General features: G+C 34.1%; 4 protein-coding genes across 8 annotated transcripts in view; all 4 read right to left on the bottom strand.

Moving 5' to 3' along the window:
• The window catches only part of LOC107415978 (LEAF RUST 10 DISEASE-RESISTANCE LOCUS RECEPTOR-LIKE PROTEIN KINASE-like 2.1), a 54,929-nt gene extending 37,047 nt beyond the window's left edge, over positions 1-17,882 (bottom strand). The window contains exon 1 of the mRNA XM_060816904.1: positions 15,484-17,882. Coding sequence (XP_060672887.1) covers positions 15,484-16,285 — 802 coding nt within the window. The 5' untranslated portion in view covers positions 16,286-17,882. The remainder of the gene's footprint in view (positions 1-15,483) is intronic.
• LOC107415969 (LEAF RUST 10 DISEASE-RESISTANCE LOCUS RECEPTOR-LIKE PROTEIN KINASE-like 1.3) lies at positions 1,585-13,269 on the bottom strand. 5 transcript variants are annotated; one of them, XM_060816898.1, is made up of 4 exons: positions 12,714-13,269; positions 3,379-3,408; positions 2,929-3,279; positions 1,585-2,843 (listed from the first exon to the last, which is right to left on the bottom strand). In XM_060816898.1, the coding sequence occupies exons 1-4, from the start codon at positions 13,213-13,215 to the stop codon at positions 1,915-1,917; spliced, it is 1,812 nt and encodes a 603-aa protein (XP_060672881.1). In that variant the 5' UTR covers positions 13,216-13,269; the 3' UTR covers positions 1,585-1,914. The 5 variants fall into 5 exon arrangements, with proteins under 5 accessions (XP_060672881.1, XP_015879909.3, XP_048327200.2 ...); XM_016024423.4 differs by lacking the exon at positions 12,714-13,269 and adding an exon at positions 10,358-11,396; XM_048471243.2 differs by lacking the exon at positions 12,714-13,269 and adding an exon at positions 7,391-8,635 and having other exon boundaries at positions 3,379-3,411.
• A 1,804-nt stretch (positions 17,883-19,686) lies between the features above and the next one.
• LOC132803436 (LEAF RUST 10 DISEASE-RESISTANCE LOCUS RECEPTOR-LIKE PROTEIN KINASE-like 1.3) lies at positions 19,687-20,490 on the bottom strand. Its single transcript, XM_060816453.1, has one exon. It carries the CDS (start codon positions 20,488-20,490, stop codon positions 19,687-19,689), a length of 804 nt encoding a protein of 267 aa, XP_060672436.1.
• A 3,184-nt stretch (positions 20,491-23,674) lies between these two features.
• On the bottom strand, positions 23,675-24,632 carry LOC107415975 (putative glutamine amidotransferase GAT1_2.1). Its single transcript, XM_060816454.1, has 3 exons — positions 24,549-24,632; positions 24,222-24,446; positions 23,675-24,134 (listed from the first exon to the last, which is right to left on the bottom strand). The coding sequence occupies exons 1-3, from the start codon at positions 24,630-24,632 to the stop codon at positions 23,880-23,882; spliced, it is 564 nt and encodes a 187-aa protein (XP_060672437.1). The 3' UTR covers positions 23,675-23,879.
• Positions 24,633-24,826: the final 194 nt, after the last annotated feature.

Raw genomic sequence — 24,826 nt, forward strand, 5'->3', positions numbered from 1 at the left:
TGGTTATGTAGTAAAGCAATTTTAAAGATGTTTGCCATTTGATAAAAGTTGACAGCATAACAAATGTGAGAACATGGCTATATGTAACAATCTAATAAATATGTGAAGCACCCAATGTAGTAACAATATAATAATAAAACCAATGGTACTAGAAGATAAAACAGAACTATATTTTTTGAAAAATATTTTGCCACATCAGTTAAACATTAAAAATTTTGATAAATGAGTTTGAGTGCTGTAGCCATCAACCATAAGTCATTAAAACAAGTTTTTTGATAGTCATAAATGCATTGAGAGGAACTTTACTTTGTCCTTTTGAGAGTTTATTTATTAAGTCGTTCAATAATTTTCATTTTTCTCTTTTATTTATTAGGTTGATCGTTTAACAGTTTTCCCTTTTTTTTTTTTTTTTTTTCATTCAATATCACTGTTTCAACCATTCCTGTCAAATCACTTTAAAATTTAGATCTTTAAAGTTCAAAATAAAATATTCTAAAAGTTTTCTTGAACAAGTAGGTTATTAGAATTGTTTAAAAAGAAAAAAGGCAGGTGATTAGACTTCTTAACTTTTCCCTCTACTGGCATTGGACTTATTTTCTCAAACAGAGGATTGACAAAAAAAAAAAAAAAAAAAAGGGGCTAAGACTGAAAACTAGCATCCCATTTGGTGAGGATAGCCTTTTTTTTAAAAAAGAAAAAAAAAATTATTGAATGTTTTGTTGTTTTTAGAATTCAAACAATTTTCTTCTTGTTTTGGTATATTTTAATCGAGTAAGCTTGAATATAAACATTCGTAGGCCGCAAAAATCCATTAACTGCCTACTGGAAGTTTATAGGGCCAAGAAACGGGTCAAGGATTTCTCTGCTAGTCCAATTTGGGATGAAATTGGTTTGTATTTTTGAGATTTTTATTTTTTATTTTTGGTTTCCAGAAAAATAAATGAACTTCCCAATTTAAAAAAAAAAAAAAAATTATTTATTGGAAACAGTTTTCCGAAAGAATAATAGCTAAAAGCTTTTACATTTCCTTTTTTATTTTTCCTCACAGGTCCGTATTCCAAAATCTATAAAGAAAGAGAAGGAAAAACAAATTAAAAAAAAAAAAAAAGAGAAAAAGGGGAAAAAAAAAAAAAAAACTAAAACAAATACAAATACGAAATAAAAATTAAAAAAAAAAAAATTTGAAGAAAATTTAATTTACTGTAAAGTGGATGATACTACATTGTCCACCTATTCTATACGTTATGGTTCGTATATCCTAAATTCTCAAGAAACTCCTATGCGAAACCATTCGGATTCTCTTTGATTCTTGAGTCTCGATGAAAGTGCTGTTTCTTGAATTATGACCACCATATACCATTACTTCACTTATAATGTTAGACAAAAGCTAGATCGTTCTTCAATTTGCTGCCATTTACTCAATCTTCTCCTTACCAACATGAGTTGGGTCACAGTGTTCTGTTCCACATCTTCACCTGCTGAAAAAATACAAAACACAAAAAAAATTTAGGATGAATGATCACCACTGCATTTCATCAAACTTTTTCCAAGTTACGTATCCGATTACCATATATCAATAAGAAATTATCCAAGAGAAGATACTAAATAATGACTATAGAAAAAAAATATATCAAAAGTCTCCAAAAGGTATATGTCTGTCAATCACCGAAGCTTTACAGGCCAAATATGAATATAAGTGTAGACAGCTGCATTGATTATATACATGGCCTAACCTGAATAAAATAGTAAAGTCAACAAAAACAAGCACATGGCAAGGCTGAGAAGGTTGGAACAACTTATTGACATCCTAAAGATTTAGTATGTATTTGAGTGTAACATACAATACTTATACCACCTGGTATAGAAATTGGAGCCCAAAGAAAAGAGGAAAAGGTAAAAGAAGGATCCCATGTGCTAAAAGGAACTAGGTGTAGTAGAGCTGCTAACCCATTTATCAGCCACAACAGAATCTGGTGAAAGTGGTGGAGGCAAATTCTTCAAAAGCCCAATTTCATCTGCCACAATATCCACGACTTCTACTTTCTCCAATTCGAACCCTTCATTCTTTATTGCTTTCAAAACCTTAACCACTTCATCCATGGAAGGCCTCATGTCTCTCTCCTGTTGCAAACAACGGAAAGCAAGTTCTGATACAGCTGTCGTCATTCTCCTTATGGCATCATCCATTTCGAATCCAAGGGCAGGATCAACCAACTCACCGAATGAGTGATTTTGAATTTTGCTAACAACCATGTTGGCCAAATTAATATCATGTCGGTGCCTATTGGTGTCCACAGCTTGTAACGATGATACAAGCTCAGCCAAGACCACCCCAAAGCTATAGACGTCACTCTTATCAGTAAGTTGGTAGCACTGGTAATACTCAGGATCAACATAGCCGGGTGTTCCTTGTGGAGCAGTTGAGACATGAGTGACATCATTGGGGAACAATCGTGACAGACCAAAATCGGCCACTTTGACACAGAAGTTGTTATCTAGGAGAATGTTGTTGGATTTGACATCACGGTGTATAATATCCTTTTTATGGAGGTAAGCCAAAGCCTCAGCTGTCTCAATGGCGATGTTCATTCTAACAGGCCAACTGAGCAAACCAGTGCTTGATCGTTTCCCATGAATATGATCAGCCACTGTTCCATTAGGAATATATTCGTATACTAGGAGGAGTTCTCGGCTACGCTTTGAGGTGCATCCATACAGCTTCACAAGGTTTTTGTGATTTAAAAGGGTTAGAATCTCAACTTCATTCATGAACTGCTCAACGCGTTTGAAATTGTTTTCATAAAGACGCTTAACTGCAACTACACGGCCATCACTGAGGTTGCCTGATAAAACGAGCACGAGGAGTAAATTAATCAATGAGACATATAATGGTTATTGATAGAGATGCCAGAAGGATGATTTTCTCACCATAATAAACAGTGCCAAAGCCTCCTTCTCCAAGTTCCCTAGAAGGGTTGAAATTGTCAGTGGCTTCCTCTAATTCAGCGTAGGTGAAGACCTGAACTCCAAAGTAGGTGCTTCCTTTCTCAAGGTTTCCTTTCTCAAAGTTTCCTTTCTCAAGGTCAGACTTAGAGGAGGGATACGATGGGATGCTTTGGGAGAAATTCATTGAGGTAACAGGAAGGCTTTTGCTAGAAGGGGGTGTTGGAAGGTCTTTGCTCTTAGCTAGCATTGCACGCTTCTTCCTTCTGTGTAAGAAAAAGCAAATATAGAATCCTATGAAAATGACTGCAAGGCCACCAGCTCCTACTGCAATGCCTGTAGATGAAACAGAAGATTGCTCAAAATTTTCTTTTTCTTTCTGTGATATGATCTCATTGAAAACAATACATGTAACTTTCAAAATTAAAATTTTACCTTCTCCAACTGAAAGCTTGTTGCTACTCCCTGAAATAATGATGAGATGAAAAAATGTCAGGCAAAACATGAATAACTATGTTTGATGAGATATTTCGTCGGAATTATTTTTCGGAATAAGTTGCCAAAGATGTAGCAAAAATGCAGCTCCAAAATGTTCAGCAAAGTTGGAGCAATAAGACAATCGAAACCTCAAAGATGAGCCATCCAGGACAAGAAAGATAGATTATGATAACGATGCAATATCTATTACATATACAAAAGAAGTACAAACAACAACAATATTAATGAAGTAAACGTTTCCAATAAGTAAGATAAACACTTTAAAAACTTCAATGTGATTAAACATTTTCTTGTTCAACAATAATTTTATTGAGAGATCAAAGAATGTTCTGATTAAAACTGAACATAGTACTTACAGTAGACAAGCACAGAGGCATAATTAACTTCCTATGTTTAACGTCAAACATGAAGATGGACAATACGAGACCAAATTGAAAGAAGTCAAGCGAAAAATAAAAGAAAGGGAAGCAAGATTCTGACCATCGAGAGTTCGCAGACTACCTTTAAAAAATACAAATAAAAATAAAAAAAAGCAGAAAACCATGAAGGGTGAACTGAACTTAGCACGAAGTAAACCAGGCCAGCAACAAAGTTACCCAAAAAAAAAAGAAAAAAAAAAAAACATAGTTACCCATTAAAGTAGCAAATTTGATAATTCCGCATTTTCAACTACTGAGATTTTTTTCCTATCCTTATTACAGTTCCCAGGTAAAAGACCCCAATTCAGGTTCTGTAAAATCCTAATGGAAAAAAAAGCAAAAAATACCTGGAACGGAACAAAGCAGAGTGCCACAAACGCAACCGGTTTTATTGGAACCGGAGTCAAACGCACACATCTGACCCAATTCCATGCACTTAACGCACCGATCGAATTGGGGAATACTATAATTCAGCTCGAAACCATTCATCAATGCCTCACCAAGCAAAGACCGATTATTTGTAAGATTGGCAACCATGGATTGCAGAATAGGAACCCTAAGACTATCACTACAGTTCACTATATTGAGAATCGGGTCGTTCGGAACCGGACCCAACAAGTAATAAGAGTCGGCCAGAATACCCCTGTTTTCACAACGAAACCAATTACCGGCCTTTCTAGTGGTATCCGTTGCATTGCACGAGTAGAACATGCTCAAATCGGTGTTGTTCGGGCCGTACCGGAAAATGGCGGGATCGAAGGTTGAATTTACCACTTTGACAGGACAGGTCTCGTTCCAGAGGTCTAATCGGGAAAGGGTCATGGATCGCTGAACCGGGTCTAGTTGGAGGACACGGTAAGTTAACGACATGATGGTAATCTCCGGCGAGTCGTCGACGCAGGTGAGTCGGAATTCAGGTAGGCCGCAGTAGGACGGCCGGTCGCCGCCGGTGAAAGGGTAGGAGACATTTTTAAGAGTGCCGCAGTTGAATGGGCGGTTGCAGTTGGAGAAATCTTCAGCATCGGAAGGAAACGACGCCTTAACGTCGATGGAGAAGTAGAAGAAGAAGAAGAAGAAGTGGAGGAGGAAGACAGTGGAGGTGGTAGGAGAGAGAGGGATCGAGTGCATTGCGGAAAGAGATGGGAAGGTGAAGGAAGAGTATGAGATGGCATTTGGTAATAGGGTGGCGGGCGGAGGAAGAGAGTCAGAGAAGCTGGCTTTGGTTGACTTGGAATGTCGTCATAAAAAGTAGATGGATATAGATTTTGAATATCTGTATTCGGAGGCTGCATGCATGTGTGTGAAAAATGACAAAAGTCCCTATTACTGTGTGCTGGTCTTATGGATTTTATCTCCTTTTTTTATTATTATTATTCTTAAATAATTTAATGTGGGGTTTTAATAAATTTGTGGTCTTATTTTGACCTTTTTGATCATTCCATGTGGGCCATTTGAAAAGTCGTTGGATAGTTTGGGCAGGTTAGGAAGGTCAACAAGGACTTGCCCAGAGTTGTTTGGACAAGTTGTTTTGAATGGTAAATTTAAGGTAAATACCATCTAAACAAATAATTATTAGGCAAGCTGTACTACAATTTATACATATTTATTTTAAAATTTAATATTTTTTTAATTAATAATTTATATCTATTTTATTTTTAATGATTTAAAATTAAACTTAAATAATGTTGAAAAGAGAAGGAAAAAAAGTTTAGAGGAAAAGTGAGGGAAAAAATATGAAAGAAAAAAAAATTAGATTTTTTTTTTTTAAATGTTTGGTTAAAACATATAAGAAAGAATAATATTTAATACATATAACGAAAAATCTGAAGAAGAAATTTTGGTCCCTTTAATATCTTAATTAGTTCGCGAGAAACATAATCCAAAATGCACATAAATTATAGCTTACTTCTGTCGACCAACTATGTATTTTTTTTTAGGTGAATATAATTAATTATCGAGAAGGAGACACAATAAAAATATAATTAAGAAAAAAGAATGATATATGGTAATAATCTTCAAGTCATAGGTTGGGTGGGGCTTAGGTAGATCTTTCTAGGTAATTAGACAAAAGAAAAGAAAAACTACAATCTTTATATGATTTTTCGTTGAAAAACTATTCAGAGTTCACAAAGTTTCTAGACTATTGACTTTCTCAAATTTCATAGAATTTTTTCACAGCCTTACAAAAAAGAAAATTTAACTAGATTTCTGCAGACCTGTCAATTTGACTAGATAAAATATCAAATTTGTTTTAATAGTCTTTAAGATGAAAGGTTGACTAGTTTACAATTTAATGGACTTAAAAAAAAATTATAAATTATAAATTCACATACAAATTTATAAAATTTTAAATGAAAATTTTGAATAAAATAATATTTCATAATAATTTTTTTTTCACAATTTTATTTATTCAAATCCAATAAAATTTATTTTTTTTAATTTTTAAAGTTTAGCTACCTATAAATTTTAAAAAACTTCTACAAAATTCTAATTAAATACAATTAAATTTTAATAAAATATATTAAAATCTAAATAAGATTATTTAATTTGTATAAATTTTTTTAAAATTTAAATTAAATACCTATATACTTTTAAATTCTTTTAAAATCATTTAGCTTTTAAATTAAATACACTTTCTTAATTTCTAGCAACTTTTACGAAGAAGAATTTTTTTCCTTATTTATTTATTTATTATTATTATTATTATTTTAATTCTTAAGTTTGTACTATAGCTAAAAGCATTTCATGCTAATTTAAAACCAACTCTATAAACTCATTTATGTTTATTTTCATAATTTTTAAAATAATTTTTTTCAACATTTATTAGCTCCTAATAATACCCTTAACTTTGTTCTGTTATGTGTATTCCTTCAAGAAATTCTCTGCACATGGGGACAGAATTTTTCCTAAGAAAAAACATGTAAATATTTTAATCGTATTGACCCACCAGCCGCCTAGTTTGCTGAATGAATAAAGATAGCATATGGATTCAGAAAGAAAAAAAAAAAATGTTTTTCTTAAAACTACCAGCTAAAAATTTAATTATTGCTATTAATGGAGACAGAGAAAAAATAGAAGTGATTTTAAAATTCTGATTAAATATGTTAAAAGCAGCCAGACAGACTTAACAGGAAATGTAATTTGGAATTAGAACAAGTTGAATGATGGAATAAACAGACAAATAAAAGGCAGAAATGTGGGACCCAAATGATAATAAGAGGTGGAATGACTAAAAGAGGTGTCTGAAACCGAGGAATTGAATATGGCAAGGTGGACTAAATCAAAAAAAGCTTGGGGGTTTAAAGTCAAGGCAAGGAAAAGGTCGGTTTGGCAAAATTCCTCCTAAAAACTTAACAAAGAGTCGTATTGAATTCCCATTTCGATCTAAAATCACTCCCTCTAATCGACAAGAGTCTTTCGTTCACCATCGATCGCAATGTTCCAGCTCTATCTTTTAACTAACAACTTAAAATTAAAAAAATAAAAATAAAAATAAAAAAATCAAAAATTGCAGGCATATGTACCTGTACTGTTTTGATTTTGATAGCAGACGAATTCTTCAGAGCCCCGGTTGTAGCCACAGCGGCTACCATTGCTTACACAGCCATCGCACAAAGAATCGTTGGCATTCCATACCAAACTAAACCCAGCATCCACCACCGCTTTTATGAGAGTCTCATTCGAAGCAGTCTCAAGGTTTCCTAAAGTGGCGGCTTGTGTTTGGGAAATATTGAGTACCACACTTCCCTCGCACCTTCCAAGTTCGCTAGGGATGTTGCCCGGTGTCCCGCTGAGGTTTGCGACAGAGTAGAAATTAACAGTATTTGATCCTCCGGACTCGCTGCAATTGAAATGGGGTAGAATACTGGTAGCAACGGAATCACATATATAGAACAGCGTCAGTGGTTGAGTATCTGAGGCGTAATTAAACACGGTGGTATCTAATAAGGTGGCGTTACGGAGCTCTGTTTTACAAACATCTCCAAAGTAATCCGCTCTAACAGCCGAAAGAGTACGCGTATCCTCATTGATTTCAAGCACTCGATAAGCTTCGGTATTTATTGAGATCTCTGTGACTCCGTCGGTGCAGCGTAATTCGAACTTTGGGTGGCCACACTGTTCTGGCCGATCGGAGCCCCAAAATGGATAGCTTATATTCTGGATACTACTTCCACAGTTGAAGAGTTTGCCACAGTCGGCGTAATTGTCAGCGAACGAAGACGATGGAACATGGATTAATAAGACAAAAGTGACAATCAACAGGAAGGCCAGATTTTGGTACAGATTATTGGGATCCATTTTTTTTTTTTTTTTTTTTCTTGAGGGGGGTTGAAGAGGGTGTGAGACGGTGATGTAAAAGGGATAAGAAAGTGGAGATGCATATGATATTTTGTGATAGGATTAAAACATTGGTGGGGGGTTGGAAAAATAGAAATAGAAAGCGTGGGTTGAGTAGGTTGTTTTTCGTTTTTTTTTCAAAAAGAAGGTTCTAATGGAGAGCGTGGCGGTCAAAACGAAAATTAATTAGGTGACCCAGTCTAGCATACATATATACATATATTATAATTTACCAAAAACTAAACATTTATATTATTATATATATCATTCTATGTTTCCACGAAATCCCGTTTTGTCATTTTCCTAAACCTTTCTTCTACGTTTTCCTATTTTTTCCAAAACTCGATAGGAACACGTATATTCTAACTTGGACTAATACAGGCGATCCCAACTCAGTCAAACAAATAAGCCTAACTCTCCATAGGACAAGGACTTTAATAAATGGTGTATATATATATATATATATATAAAGGGCTATTACTGTGCATGAATTTGAATAATATGGTTGTTTATCTACACAATCTCCATAATTTAACGACTAAAAATTTTAACGGTTAAAAATGATTGTTGTCCACCTAATAATTTAGAACTTCCCCACCACTATAGTATTTTCATCTATATATATATATATATATATATCTTAGACTAAAACCATATTGTAGTTAATTATTGTAAGTTCAAATCCCTGACATGTCCAACAACACCATTATAAAATATATAAACAAAGCTGAGCAATGTGAATTTGAAAAAATAGTGGTTTTGAGCATTTAAAATGTACAAGTAATATTAGAGGCCACTTGGAAAACTCTAAGCATAAATAATTCAATAGCTCAAAAAATATTTCACCAAATAAGAATATCGGCACGTAGTAGGAAAGCGTGCAAACAAATTAATTTATATTTACATTTTGCAAATTAAGATTGTGGAACTGTACAAGCAAATTATAAATAATTGAATGTCTATATTAATGTGTAAATTGTAAATTAAAATGATTGGTTTATTCAAATGTGTGTTGCACAAATGCAGACTTTAGACTTCCTACTACCTACTGATCTGATGGTACCTAAATTACCCCCAGTTAGTTCTGTTGCAGCGACCAAAATAATTAAATTTTTACAAGTCATTTAGATTTACACATAAGACAGAAAAATTTTATTAGCAGTAGAATTGTGAGACGAAAAAGAACCATATGCATCTTTACGAGTAAACGTAGATGAAAAAACAATATTTATTTTTTGAAATTGATGAAGAAACAGATTAAAACAGCCAAAATAAAAAAAATAATCTTAAAGAATAACAAGACCAGTTCCATGAAAATAAGTTCTAGAAATAAATATAATTTTGTCAGGATTTATTAATTTGTGCTACGATACTAGTTTGATTCTTCTTTGTTGTCTTTTTTGGGGAAATTTCGTTAGAGTTGTGTTCTAGAGAGATTCTCTACACCAAGAAACCAACTACTTCCTTAAAAAAAAAAAAGCATGTAAATTAATATTTTATTATATATGTTAACCCACTGGCCGCCAAGCTAGTACTAACTAGAGAACAAGATATGGCTTCTCATAAGAATCCTAGCTACCAAAGTTAATAATTGTTACAGACAAAGACAAGGAGTATAAAAGAAAAAAACGAAAAAGAAACAAACAGGCAGTAGCTTGAACTGACTTTAAAAATCAGGTTTTAATCAGATTTTAAACAAGAGACTAAGAGGAGTTGTAATTTGGAATTAGTACCAAAAAAAGAACAGCTATTCAATTTCAAGCGCACAAAGTTAGTCATGAAGAGAAAGAAGTAGAGGAAGGGGATCCACGATAGGAGGAATAAGGAGAGCAGAAATTTCATAAATATGGGCATGAAAACTGAGAAGTTTTAATTGTCGAAAAGGATTATCTAATATGGACCAATTCAAAGAAAGTGAGAGCTGGGTTTCGGAGTCAAATGAAGGTAAAGGTGTGTTTCGCAATTCCCGGCCGGATTTCGCCTAATACCAAAGTTAGAATCAAATTCCTATTCCGAACCTAAGAGATCTGATCTCACTCGCTAGCGTTCAAAGTTGTACAAACAATCTAATTCCCTCAAATCGATTACTCTTCGATTAATTTCTAAATAATACCCCTTTTTTTCCAACAGAAAAACAAGAAAGATAAGAAAAAGCATACCTGTGCTGCCGCCTAGAGCTTGATAGCAGGTGAATTCATTTGAAGTAGTACTGAAGCCGCAGCGATTAGTACTGTTTTGGGTTCTGCATCCATCACACTGAGTTTTGATAGTGGCATTCCACGACGACCGAAACCCAGTACTCACCGCCGTTATCACATTCCCTATTGGTAGAGCAGTCATAGTCGCCGATTGTAAAATGATGGCTTGTGTTTTGAAAACAGGGACCAAAACATTTTGTGCACAACTTCCAAGGAGACTCTCAATTACAGTAGGTCCAGTTGGAAGGTTACCCTGTGCGTTCTGTGTGGCTATCTGGGCTTGTGTGAAATAGTAATTAATAGATGAACTGCAATTGAAATGGTTTGGCAAACTGGCACCCAATTGGGAATTGCAGGAATAGAACAGCCTCAGCTCTTCAGTATCTGAGGTATAGGTGAATAAACCGCTCTGTTGTATGGTGGTGTTTTTGGGCTGTGTTTGACAAACATCGGTTCGGTATTCATTCCTCACAGCGTCCATGGTACCCGCATCTTCATCGATTTTAAGAACTCGATAATCCTCAGAAAAGATTGAGAGCAGTGTCACGTTGGCAGTGGGGCAGGTCAACTGGAAATCAGGGTAGCCACAGTGTTTCGGTCGATTGGCTCCCCAGAAGGGATAACCTACCCGGATACTTCCGCATTCAAATTGATTGCCACAGTCGTCGTATTCGTTGGCGGAAGAAGATGATGGACCGTGGATTAAAATTACAGCGACCATGAAGATGAAGAGGCTTTGGTAGAGATGCTGGGGATCCATTTTTTTTTTTGTTTTTTGGGTGAAACAGAGAGAGCGAGAGAGCAGAGATGGTGAAAAGCAGGGGACGAAGATAGGAGATGAATGGAAGTAAATAGTATTGGTTTTTTGTTGACTAATAAAATCCGTGGAGAGGTTGAAGAAAAAGATAGAAAGCGTAGTAATGAGTAGTTTTTTCCAAAGAGAAGGTTCTAGTGGAGAGAGTAGCGGTCAAAACTTGATTTGAAGTGAAGTGGGCTGAATGGTAAGCCACTCACACTTGAACAAACACCAAGATGGAGGAATTTATTATATTATGAGGGATATTCTAAACTTGATTAGATGACCCAGTCTAATATATACTATTATATATACCATTGTCAGTTTCCACCAATTCGCATTTTTTTGACCGTTCTTCTGTGTTACAACTTTATGATCGGAACATAAACTAGGCTAATTCCCAATTAAGTCAAACAAATCAGCCCCACTCTCCAGAAAAATATTAGCCAAAGACTTTATTAAAATGGTATAAATATTGCTGAACCACGTTCTAGTTAGTTTTTTACAACTTCGAATCCCAGATGCCAAATCAACATGATCAAAATAAATAAATAAAGTTGAGCCTTGAGGGTTTGAAAACCAGAATATTTTTTTTGAGCTTTTAGAATATAAATCAATTTAATTTAATAGGACGAATGCAATAAAAAAGATATATAAAATTACTAATATGTGGAGAGACCAACAGGAAACTCTAAGCACAAAAGCACAAAAAATGAGAAATTGGAAATATTGACTTCTAGACTGAAACTATTTGAAGAACCAATCAAAATTTAAGAAACATTGACTATTTGACAAAAAATCGCATAGAATTCAAGTTCAAGAAGAATACACGGAGAGTTTTATTGTTTATTACAAGTTGTGAATTTCACTGACCAATTAAATAGTTTCTATATTCTATGCATAGCCTAGGGGTTATATCACATATAGATGTTATCACATTGTTGAAGGATCGGTTGAGTACATCTACAGCTATGAAAGCACCCAAAAAAAAAAAAAAAAAAAAGGAAAAGAAAGAAGAAGGTATACATCTACAGCTAAACCTTGTACCAAGGAAGTACATTTTGTCTCGTGAACATCCACCGCATTTGTAGGTCCTATTCTATTAGACTTATGAGTACTAAAATGAGTTACATGTATATATAGTGGCATCTTTTGCTATTTTTAAATGCATTTCATATAATTACTTCAAAATGTTACATATTATGATTTTTTATTTTAAACTTTGCTACCATTTACCCAACTATCAATGAATTGTTCATTAAATAAGACCATCTAGAAATAAAATTACTATTTTCTCATATAATAATAAATTTATAGTCATAGTTAATAAGTGTCAACCTATAAATTTCAAACTAAATAATACTCAAATATTTAAATTTAATATGTAGTATTACTTTATAAAATAGATATGGAATTTTAGGAGGTTGAGATTTTAAGTCCTTCATAAAGATTAGGCTCCAAAAGTTACTTTCAATTATAGAAAGATTAAAAAGAATGGTTAATTGTACTGTAACCAAGTACCTGGTCTGGTTGAACATGTAGCATTTGGTTGATCAAAACAAAAGCAAACGAAGCGGCTCTCACTCGAATTAAACCCACAACGTCCACCTGATCTCTCACATCTCTCACATTCAACCTGATCACCACCAATTTGCCACCTCAATTCAAAACCTTCATCCAAAGCATCACTGATAGTCTTATTCCAAACTCCAACACCCTGAGCCGCCGATTCAAACACCGGAACGAAAACACTGCTATTACAACTCCCAACTCCCGGATCAATCCTAATCTCTCTCGTGGCCACATACACATTGCTCGTAGTGTTTATATCGCAAGCAATTGGACCAAATAACTCCGGAAGCACTACAGAGAAACTGCATCCGTAGAATAGACTCAAGTTTGTGAGGCCGGAACCGAAAGTGAACAAAGAGAAGTCAAGAGTTGTGTTGGCTAGATGTGAAGGACAAATGGTGTCCCAGAAGTCCTCCCTAGCAACTTTGAGAGTTCGGACATCTTGGTTCATTTCAAGAACTCTGTATGTGTTCGATGAAATCGAGATTCGTGGGATTTTGTCTAGGCAAGTGAGTTCGAACTCGGGACGACCGCAATGATTGGGTCGGTTTGATCCCCAAAATGGGTAGCTGATATCTTTGAGGTTTCCACAGTTAAAGGGTAGACCACAGCTTATGTACTGTGGATCGTCAGCACATGAAAATATCGGAATTTTGATTGAGATTAAAGCAAGGAAGAGAAAGAGAAATGAAGAGCAATGGCAAAGAAATGGATACATTTTTGTTGGTTTTGGAAAAAAGTTAAGGTGAATTTGCATTGAGTAAGAGGAAATTAAAAGAACCCAGGGCTCTATGTATTTGTTTTCTTCTCTTCAATCAGAGGCTATTTTTTGATTAATTTGACCAGCTAATAAAGATATCTAAGGTGTCTGTATTAGAGAGATATTCCAAAAAATCGAATTCTTCACCAACATCTAGAAACCTTATGTCAATTGACTCCTAGACATGGAACATATAATATTGCCAAAAGCTATAGCAAAGTAGCAGCGACAAAAATTAAGATAATAAATCAATAAGAATCGAGGAAGGGAAGAACACGACGAAAGGAAAAATACACAAAAGTTTATTCACATTTTTAGTACTCCAGGAAGGCTAATCCAATTGAAGTATATGAAAATATTGTTTTATAACTCCATAAATATACCAATAAAAAAGAATAATAATAATAGTAATAAATAACTCCAGGAGTATAATCAAAATTGAAGAGATGTACGTAATTCCAAATTAACATACAACGTGAGATGAATTTATGATCCTAACCTCAATTCCACATGCAAACAAATCATGTTGTATATAAAACACATATATATAACCACACAAATCAAACTCTGACTTAGAATGGAAAAGTGTGTGTATATATATATATATAAAGCATTGTGTAATTTTGGATAAGTTCAATAGCTCATAAATATCTCACCAAATAAGAATATCGGGAAATAGTAGGAAAGGGAGCAAACAAATTAATTTATATTTTAAATTTGCAAATTAAGATTGCAGTGGAAGCAATACAGGCAAATTATAAATAATTGAATGTCTTTATTAATGTGTAAATTGTAAATTAAAATGATTAGCTTATTTAATGTGTGTTTCATAAATGTAGACTTCGCACTTCCTCCTAGTCCTCTGAAGGTACCCAATTCACCCCCAATTAGTTCTGTTGCAGCGACCAAAATATATAATTAATTTTTTACAAGTCAGTTAGATTTATGAGTAAGACAGAAAAATGTTTATTAGCAGTAGAATTCTAAGACAAAAAAGAACCATGCATCTTTATGAGTAAAGGCCCCGAAGCAACAATTTTATCTTTTGAAATTGATGAAGAAACAGATTAAAACAACCAAAATAAAAAATTTCAAGGAATAACAAGACCAGTAACATGACAATAAGTTCTGGAATATACATAATTTTGTCAGGATTTATTAACTCGTGGTATGATACCATTTTGATTCTTGTTTTTTTTGTCTTTTTTTGGGAAATTTTGCTACAGTTGTGTTTTGGAGAAATTCTCTACACAAAGCAACCAAATTCTTCCTAAGAAAAAAGCATGTAAGTTAATATTTTATCATGTTTACACATTGGCCGCCAAGATAGTACTAACTAGACAACGAGATATGGCTTCTCATAAGAAGACTAGCTACCAAAGTTAATAATTATTACAAGCAAAGACACAGAGTGCAAAAGAAAAAAGAAAAAGAAACAAACAGGCAGTAGTTAGAAGTGATTTAAAAAGTCTGGTTTTAATCAGATTTTAAAAAAGAGACTAAGAGGAGTTGTAATTTGGAATTAGTACCCAAAAAACCACCTACTCAATTTCAAGCGCACAAGTTAGTCATGAAGAGAAAGAAGTAGAGTCAGAGGATCCACGATCGAAGGAATGATGAGAGCAGAAATTTCATAAATAGGTTTGAAAACTGAGAAGTTTTGATTGTCAAAAAGAATTATCTAAGATGGACCAATTCAAAGAAAGGGAAAGCTGGGTTTGCAGTCAAAGGAAGGTAAAAGGTGTGTTTGGCAATTCCCGGCTGGATTTCACCTCAAACCAAGTTAGGATTAAAATCCTGTTCCGAACCTTAGGGACCTGATCTCACTAGCAAGCTTTCAAAGTTGTACGTACAATCTAATTCCCTCAGATCGATTACTCTTTGATTAATTTCTAAACAATCCCTCTTATGTTTTTCTTTTTCCAACATAAAAAACAAGAAAGGTAAGAAAAAGCATACCTCGGCTATCACCTAGAGCTCGATAGCAGGCGAATTTTTTCGAAGAAGGATTGAAGCCGCAGCGATTAGTATTGTTTTGGGCTAGGCATTCGTCACACTCAGTTTTAATACTGGCATTCCACGAAGACCCAAACCCAGTACTCACTGCCTTTTTCACATCATCTATTGGTAGAGCAGTTACAGCCGAATGTAAAATGGTGGCTTGTGATTTGAAAATAGGGACCCAAACATTTTGTGAGCAACTTTCTAGGAGACTCTCTATTACACCATTAGTTGTCAAGACATTCTGTTCGGCTATGTGGGCTTGTGTAAAGTAGAAATTTACAGATGAACTGCAATTGAATTGGTTTGGAATTGGAATAGTTATACTCAATAGGGTCCAAGTGCAGGAATAGAAGAGCCTCAGGTCTTCAGTATCTGAATTATAGGCAAATAAATTGCTCTGTTGTAAGGTGGTGTTCTTGGGCTGTGTGTGACTATCAAGACAAACATCGCTCTGGTATTCAACTCTTACAGCCTCCAGAGTACGAGCTTCTACATCTACTTTAAGCACTCGATAATCCTCAGAAGAGATTGAGATCAGTACCACGTTGTTAGCGCTGCAGTTCAACCGGAAATCAGGGTGGCCACAGTGTTCCGGGCGATTGGATCCCCAAAATGGATAACTGACCCGGATACCTCCACACTCAAAGAGATTGCCACAGTCGTCGTATTCGTCGGCGGATGAAGATGATGGACCGTGGATTAAAATTACGGTGACCATGAAGATGAAGAGGTTTTGGTAGAGATGATGGGGTTCCATTTTTTGTCAAACGGGGAGAGAGAGAGAGAGAGAGAGAGAGAGAGCAGAGGAGATGGTGAAAAGCAGGGGACGAAGATAGGAGATGAATGAAAATAATGGCATTGTAGAAAGAAGAATGATAATTAAAATTGGTTGGGGAGGTTGGAGTAAAAGAAAGAAGCCAGGGAGTGAGTAGTTTTTTTCAACGAGAAGATTCCAATGGGAATTGTAGCTGTCAAATCTAAACTTGACTAGGTGGCCCAGTCTAAACATAACATTATTTATCGATTGGAACATATGTATTTTAACTGGACTTATTTACGCGATCCCGACTAATCAGTCAAACAAGGCGGCCCCACTTTCCGGAAAAATATTAGCCAAAAAGACTTTATTAAAATGGCATAGATATATTGCTAGTGAAACTAGCTAAGAACCACGTTCTAGTTATTTCTTTTACAACTTCGAATCCCGGCATGCCAAAACAGCATCATTCAAAATAAATAAATAAAGTTGAGGCTTGAGAACTTGAAAACCAGAGATGGTTTTAATTTAATTTAATGGGACGGATGCAATAAAAAATATATATATAACATTACCATATAAAATGTATTAGAGAACAATAGGAAAGTCTAAACCACAAAAGGACAAAAAACGAGCAATTGGAAACATTGACTACCAGACAAACTATTTGAAGAACCAATCAAAATTTTAAGAAACACTGACTACCAGAACAAAACAATCGCAAAAAATTTCAAAATTTTAAGAATACACTGAGTTTTATTGTCTATTACAAGTTTTGAATTTCGCTTTCCATTTTAATGTATAGTTTCTATACTTAATGCACAACATATAGGTTATGCATAGATGTTATCACTATATTGAAGGATGCGGTTGAGTGCATCTACAGCTAAACCTTGTACCAAAGAAGTATATGTTCTCTCGTGAACATCCACCGCTTTTTTAGTTTCTAATCTACTTTACTTCCACACATTAAGACAACCTATATATATCTACATATAGTGGCATCTTTTGCTAATTTCAAATTTCATCTCATATAACATCAAGATGCTACAGACATATTATGATGTTGATGTTGACTTTAAACTTTGCTACCATCTACCTACCCATCTATATTGTTCATTAGGAGAGAGTCTTGTAGCAAGATTACTGTTTTTTTTCAAACAATAATGAGGTTATTGATAGTTACAAACTATCAATCTATAAATTTCACATTGGGACTCAATAATGCTACGTATTTAAGTACTGTTGAAATATTGCCCTATCAATTAAGCATGAAACTATAGGATATTGAGATTTTAATTCTACTTCCAATTATTGAAAGATTGAGAAGAATGGTTAATTGTATCGTAACTAAGTACCTGGTCTGGTTTAACATGCAGTATTTGGTTATCAAAACAAAAGCAAACGAAGCGGCTCTCACTCGAATTAACCTCACAACGTCCACCTGCAACAACCTGAGCCGCCGATTCAAACACCGGCTCGATAACACTGCTATTACAACTCTCAACTCCCGGATCAATCCTAATTTCACTCGTGGCCACATACACATTGCTCGTAGCGTTTATATCGCAAGCAATCGGACTGGATAACTCCGGGAGCACTACAGAGAAAACTGCATCCGTATAATAGACTCACGTTTCGAAGGCCCAAACCAAAAGTGAACAAAGAGAAGTCGACAGTTGTGTTAGCTAGATGTGAAGGACAAATGGTGTCCCAGAAGTCCTCCCTAGCAACCTTGAGAGTTCGGATATCTTGGTTCATTTCAACAACTCTGTATGTGGTCGATAAAATTGATTCGTGGAATTTTGTCTAGGCAAGTGAGTTCGAACTCGGGACGACGGCAATGTTTCGGCCGGCTTGATCCCCAAAATGGGCAGTTGATATCTTTGAGGTTTCCACAGTTAAAGGGTAAACCACAGCTTATGTACCGTGGATCGTGAGCACAAGAAGAGAAAGAGAAATGAAGAGTAATGGAAACGAAATGGATACATTTGTTGGTTTTGGGGAAACCAAAAAATATTAAGGTGAATTTGCATTGAGTAAGTGGAAATTAAAGGAACCTAGCTCTTATGTATTTGTTTTCTTCTCTTCAATTTAAGGCTATGTTTGATCGATTTGACCAGCGAGTGAAGATATCTAAGGTGTATGTATTAGAAAGATATTCCAAAAAATCGAAATCTTCACCAACATCTAGAAAAATTATGTCAATTGACTCCTAGACATGGAGTATATGATACCAAAAGCTATAACAAAGTAGTAGTGGTGACAAAAATAAGACAATAAATCAATAAGGATCAAGGGAATAGAATAAAACTCCTTTAGATAAGAGAGAAAAAATGTTTATTAGGAGTAGAATTGTGAGAGTGACTAGCGATCTCATAACCCCTAGAAGAAAATGCTAGTAGTTCTTTGACCCAAAATAGATGGCCCGAGACATGATTGAAGGCTAACATCGATCATATATAAATAAAGTTATTGAAGGCCAACATGGATCATAGATAAATAAAGTTTATCATCAGCTGTCTCTCTATTAGTTTATAGTTATAATGTTTTTTCTTCGACTAATTATTAATTCTTAATTTTCTCAGCAAAATTATTGATTCTTAATTTAGTCAATGAATAAATTATGAATGTTGAATGCGACGCGGGGTCCACATAATTATAACAAAAATTAATTTTTTATTTAACAAATAATAATAATAAAAAACTAATAGCAATGGTAATTTTTCTTTCTGAGATGATACCTTTGGAAAATAAATAAATAAATAAGCCTAGAAAAAGGTAATATGATTGCTGTAGATGAAAACTAATCTCTGCTTGGAATTTGACGTACAGTTTGTCGTGGACTAAAATATTACTTCATTATCTAATAGATACGTAATATTACAATTTATTTTGAATAATATATTGGATAATTAAATTGTTTATTTTAAAAAAAAAAATTATTAAAGTAGGATACATACTGTTTCTATGATGCATATATATCCGTAAAATTTTAATTGAAAACGAAAGATAGGTAGGGTATGTGTTTCTTGTTTTTCAAGTTAGATATTTAGTCCTGTTAGTCAATCTACTGGTCCAAGTTGTTAGGGGAAACCTTTCAGGTTCTGTTAAGAGTTTTCATATCAATACTCGATTTGGTCTAAGCCTATGGACTGGTAACACATACTAAGCAAATCTAGTAGGGGAAAAGTTATGAAATTGTTTAGTATGTGACTCTTAGATAATCATGAATACGAGCAAATTTATCCTAATTAAGCACTAGTAGAAAGTACACAAAAAAAGGGCCAAAAAAAAAAAAAAACGATAAAAAAAAAAAGGTGCGAATTAGAGTTAGAAAGTGTGAAAAGTCGTCGAGATGTGTATCCCAAAGTACCAAATTATACGCAATCTAAGTGAAATTAAAGCAGCTGGGTTGGGTTGGTACCTTTAAGTTGGGCTGAGGGTGGTCGTTGGGGAGGACATGGGCTCTCCCGAGAATTTCCATCTGGGCAGTGGCAAGTAGGCTTGTTGGAATCCACGTCATGAACACAAACTCCTCCGGATCCGGTGCAGCCCTCCTTACATAACAAAGTATCCACCTTATATTTCACTCCAAATCCTTCTCTGATCAGTGCCTCTTCCATACTCCAAAAATCTCCAAAATAATTCACACCAATCCCAACTTGGAGGTTCGAACTGCATCCCGGATGAGTTTCAGATGCAACTTGTATGAAGACATCCTTATAAGTGGACCAATCAGGGCACGAGAAATAACCTGGCACTCCTTTAAGGGCAGGACAATCATAGTTTATTGTAATTTCTGCAAACCCTGGAGCATATTCAAATAGCTGGGAATCGAAGGTGGTATTTGGGTATTTTGGTGAACATAATCCTTTACTCTCGAAGAAATCATCCCTTTTGATTTGGAGAATCTGGGTGTTTTGGTCTATTTTTAATACCTCGTACACCACATCTTTGATCTTAATGGTGGTAGTTTTGTTTTCGTCGCACTTGAGGTGTAGATCAGGATGCCCACAAGCTTCCACCCTATCATCTCCCCAGAAAGGGTAGTCAATGTTCGTGATATTCCCGCAATTGAATGGTTTGCTGCAGCTACTGAACGAATCCAAGCTCCAACATGGAGGAAACTTGATGCTAAATAACAGCAAAGAAAATTGAAGAAGAAGAAGAAAAGGAGTCGAGGAGGAAAGCCTGGAATTCATTTCCAGAAAGTAGAGGTTTTGGTGGAGAAGATGAAATTTTAGCTAGGAAATTGAACTACTGAGGTTAATATATATTTATATATATCATAGGAAAAATAAATATTGTTCAAAGGAAAGTGATAGATACTGAAACTAAACAAAGCCTGGAATTTCCTAGACGTTAAGTTGACTTAACAAAATGACTAATGACTCTCTATTTTTCACCTTTTTTTGTTTTATTTTTTAAATACTTTTAAACATGCAGTTTCCTTTTAATTTCTCTGAGTTATTTATAATCTATTACTTTCTATTGTTTAAAAGAAAAAAAAAAAAAAAAGTTCACCTGCACATGTTCTCCAACTCTACCAACCTAATTCTATAGACTCTTGCTAGCCATGTCACTATTTTACAAATAGATTACTATTAGGAAGTTATACTAATTCCAAGATTTTTTTTTAATTAATTTTTTTTTAGTCTAACTTGGATTGGAAAGGCCAATTCTTATGACAAAATACTGTTCCATTTACGATAGAATTTTCTCTCTCGTACGATATTTCTAAAACGCATTTTTAAGAATAGAAATTATAGGCACAAGAAATGTATATAAGACAGTGGGAATTAAAAAGAAAATTGTGACTTGCAGGCCGAAAGTGAGAGTGGCTTTTGGTGCGGCACTGTGCGTGGTCATGGTGGTTTAGACTTTCATATCACTTTTGATTCTTCTTTGTTGACGAAGTAATAAGTTGGAAAATTGATTCAATTGGACGCGTCAAATACGTGCGAGGACAGGTTTAATTTATTATAAATCAACGTAGTAAGTATGAAAGCATAAATGTGAATGCTAGGAAGATTATTAGAAATTGAGTTTGTGCGACTCTTTTATTCCAATTCTAATATGGATTGTTTTTTATTTTTATGTGGACAACGAAGAAAGTTTGTTTTCACACGTAGAGGGACACGCAGTAAACAGATTTGCTAATTGAAAGATATCTATGTGCTGAAAATTCCAAGTCCTTTTAATTTTTCTCACTGCAAGAAAATATCTAACTTGACTCGACTGTAATTATGACTATAGGAGGGTTTTGGTATGAATTTATTAAAAAAAAAACTCTTTTTTTTTTTTTTGAAAAAATCTGCATTTTTTAAGAGAAAGTTTAAAACATATATTAAACATATATTAAACGTATTACCTGTTATACAAGTGCAAAAAAAAAATATTTTTGAAAAAATAAATAATTTCAATTATATTTTCGTTTTTTCAACAATATAAAAAATGTTTATAAAAATTTTTTTATTTAACTATTTACTTATTGTTATTATTATTATTATTATTATATAAAAGTGGGAGATTGGAATTCAAGACCTTTCTAGACGGAAGCGTGTCCATTTAATTTTTAGTAGATTTATTCTTGATAATCTTTAAAATAAAAGTTCAGACGAGGAACCAATATATTATGTCACCATTCAAAGAAAGTTGCTTTAAAAATTTAAAAATAAATAAATATTACTAAGGGTAAAAACAAAACTTAATTAAAAATTTATTTTTTAATTTAAATTCTTTCAGTTTATTTTTATTTTTAATTTTTTTATGGAACCAAATTTATTATTAGAATTTTTTATTTGGATTGAACGATTTTGAGTTTAACCCAATCTAAGGGATACCTACACTATTAATTCCTAAATTATACTGTCATTTACATTTTAAGTTCCTAATTCTATTTTTTTTTTTAACAAAACATTTTTCAATTTTAAACTCATAAAGCAATGCGACATAGATCTCTTTTCTATATCTTTTCTAATTAAATGAGATTGATTTAATTAGAAATTAACTCATACCACATCAGCGAGATTGAGATTTAAGACATCGAAAAGGAAAGCGATTTTAAATTATAAAAACAAAAATCCCTTTTCCCCCTTATTATTTATTTGTTTATTTATTTATTGTCCATTTTCTAACAGAAGTAGCACCGTGAAACGTTTTTGACCCAGAAATGAAGGTGAACAAGGTCTTTTCACATACTATGTCCCATTGCCCTTCGTTTCTCTCTAGTGTGGCTCATCAGAGCCATCAAATCTAATCCCATAAAGCACAATTCGAGCAAAATAGCCATTTCTTCTTCCTCAACAAGCTTTGTTATTCAAAAACCTTTTTTAATAACCAGTTGAACATCAACAAGCTCATATCTCTTCAATGACAACAGAGCTTTGCCTAGAGTGGCTCAATCAGTCTTATGTGTATGTGTTTGGATTGATGAACACCATATGATCAATCTCACTATGATTGAGGCTGCGAAAATTTCCCCCCAAAAAAAAAAAAAAAGTTTACAAAAAATTTCATGGATCTTTGACACGTGGCTCTGCTGAAGATTCTTAAAAGTTAAAACAAATAAGTTTTTGTAAAAGATAGTGGCTTGGCTTTCATACTAGACTCAAAACACAATTAACAATCACACACCGAGTATTTGCTCTGTTTTTTTTAACTCCATTCAGGAGTAAAAATCTTCACCAAGTCTAATGTATCAATAACCACAAAATCATATCGTAAGCACTACCCAAAAAAAAAAAAAAAAAAAAAAAAAAAAAGAAACAAAAGTATGATGTTTGAAATTAAAGAAGGCCAACGGATTTGGTACCATTCATGAGGGATGCTTGCAATTGAAGAAGCCCAACAGATTTGGCACAATCATAAGGGATGTTAGAAATTTCCACGTATGAACCAAATTTGACCCCGGGGGGGGGGGGGGGGGGGGAGGAAAAAGTTACCAAACAATGTTAATTGTGACAACAACAAACGAACCTATTTATTTCCAGTTGAAAAAAAAAAAAAAAAAAAAAGAGCCCATATAGGCAAATACAACGCTCGTATAGATGATGTATGCATGATGTGGTGTAAAAAACAGAGTACCTCATAACGAATTCCATAAGCCTTTCTTAAGTTGTATCTTATCACTTTTACCATATAGTTAACTGCCATTCAAGTGAAATTACATAAAACCTTTATTATTACTTATTTCATTTGGTAATCTTTGTTTTTATTTTTATTTTAAATTTTTCATAAATTGTGAATTTTCATGGTGAAAAGTTGGAGTAGAAGCATAGTATCTGTCAACTTCCTATCCCCATGTGAATAAAATTTCTTTTCAACTATCTGTGGAGTTGAGTGAGCCATGAAACTACAACTTTCTTATTTCATGTTCAAGTTTACCAAACAGAAAAGTTTTACACCTTTCTCAATAACGACAAACTAAAGCAATAGATAAAAAATAAAATAAAATAAAATAACCAAACAAAAGGAAAGATAGAGACATAGGCCCCATCAACCAAGATTCATGTGAATCTTTTTCAACAACAAAAGCAAAATGCTATGCCCCAAAAAACCACATCATACACCAAAAATATGTTCAACAAGTTCAAGAACCAAGCTGCTCATGTACAATGCCATTTAGCTTTCTTTCCAAAACTTCAGAGCAAATCTGCTCCATCATGTGGTAGAAAGACATTAGATCAGACAACTGCTCCACTGACATTTTCCCCATCACATTCTTTGCTACTTTCTCTCTCTCCTCATTCATCTTCAATCTCTCTATGTATGAACCTCCATTTCTTACTGTTGCTCCCATTTGCTTCAATCTCTTCTCTTGCTGCAGACTCAATGCTGTATTTGACTGCAAATTACATGTCATACTATGGATGATTAGCTTAGACTAATTAAGATTACTATCAAACACTTGGTTATCTGAAGGTTAATATACCTGAAGGAAATCTGCTCCTATTTCAAGCTCAGATTCATTAACCAGATGTGTGCCTCGGCCAGTGGTGTAAATATTCTTAGCAAGTGAGAAACTTCGGATAATTTTGTTTCTCTTCTTATCCATTTCTTGATCAAGCTTCAAAGCTTTTGGTACTGATATGGCGCTGTTTAGCTTCTTCTGATATCCAATCACTGCCTTTGCAAATTCCTGTTCAAGAAAACCAATTTAACATCAATGGGGCCAGTTTTTACTATGCTTTTACATTAAATTTCTAATAAGAAAAAGAAAAAAAAAAAAAAAAAGAAACAATTAGATATAGGTTTATGCCTGATAAGCAGATGGGCAACCAGGATAATCAAATTCCTCAGAATCTGGCTTCCTCATTCTCTCAGGATGAAATTGTAAACCCATTATAGACCCATTATAGACTTCCCCTCTTCAGGATTATAAGCATCAGGATCATAAAAACCTTCAATTAGCCCATCAGGAGCAAAAGCCATTGGAACAAATCTCTCTGCCAATCTTTTAACTCCTTGATGATGATAACTATTAACCCAATTATCCATTTTTTCTTCTTCCAAAGAATCCTTAAACCAATGATGCAA

Source organism: Ziziphus jujuba, chromosome 4 (genome assembly GCF_031755915.1).
Source record: "Ziziphus jujuba cultivar Dongzao chromosome 4, ASM3175591v1".
NCBI lineage: Eukaryota > Viridiplantae > Streptophyta > Magnoliopsida > Rosales > Rhamnaceae > Ziziphus > Ziziphus jujuba.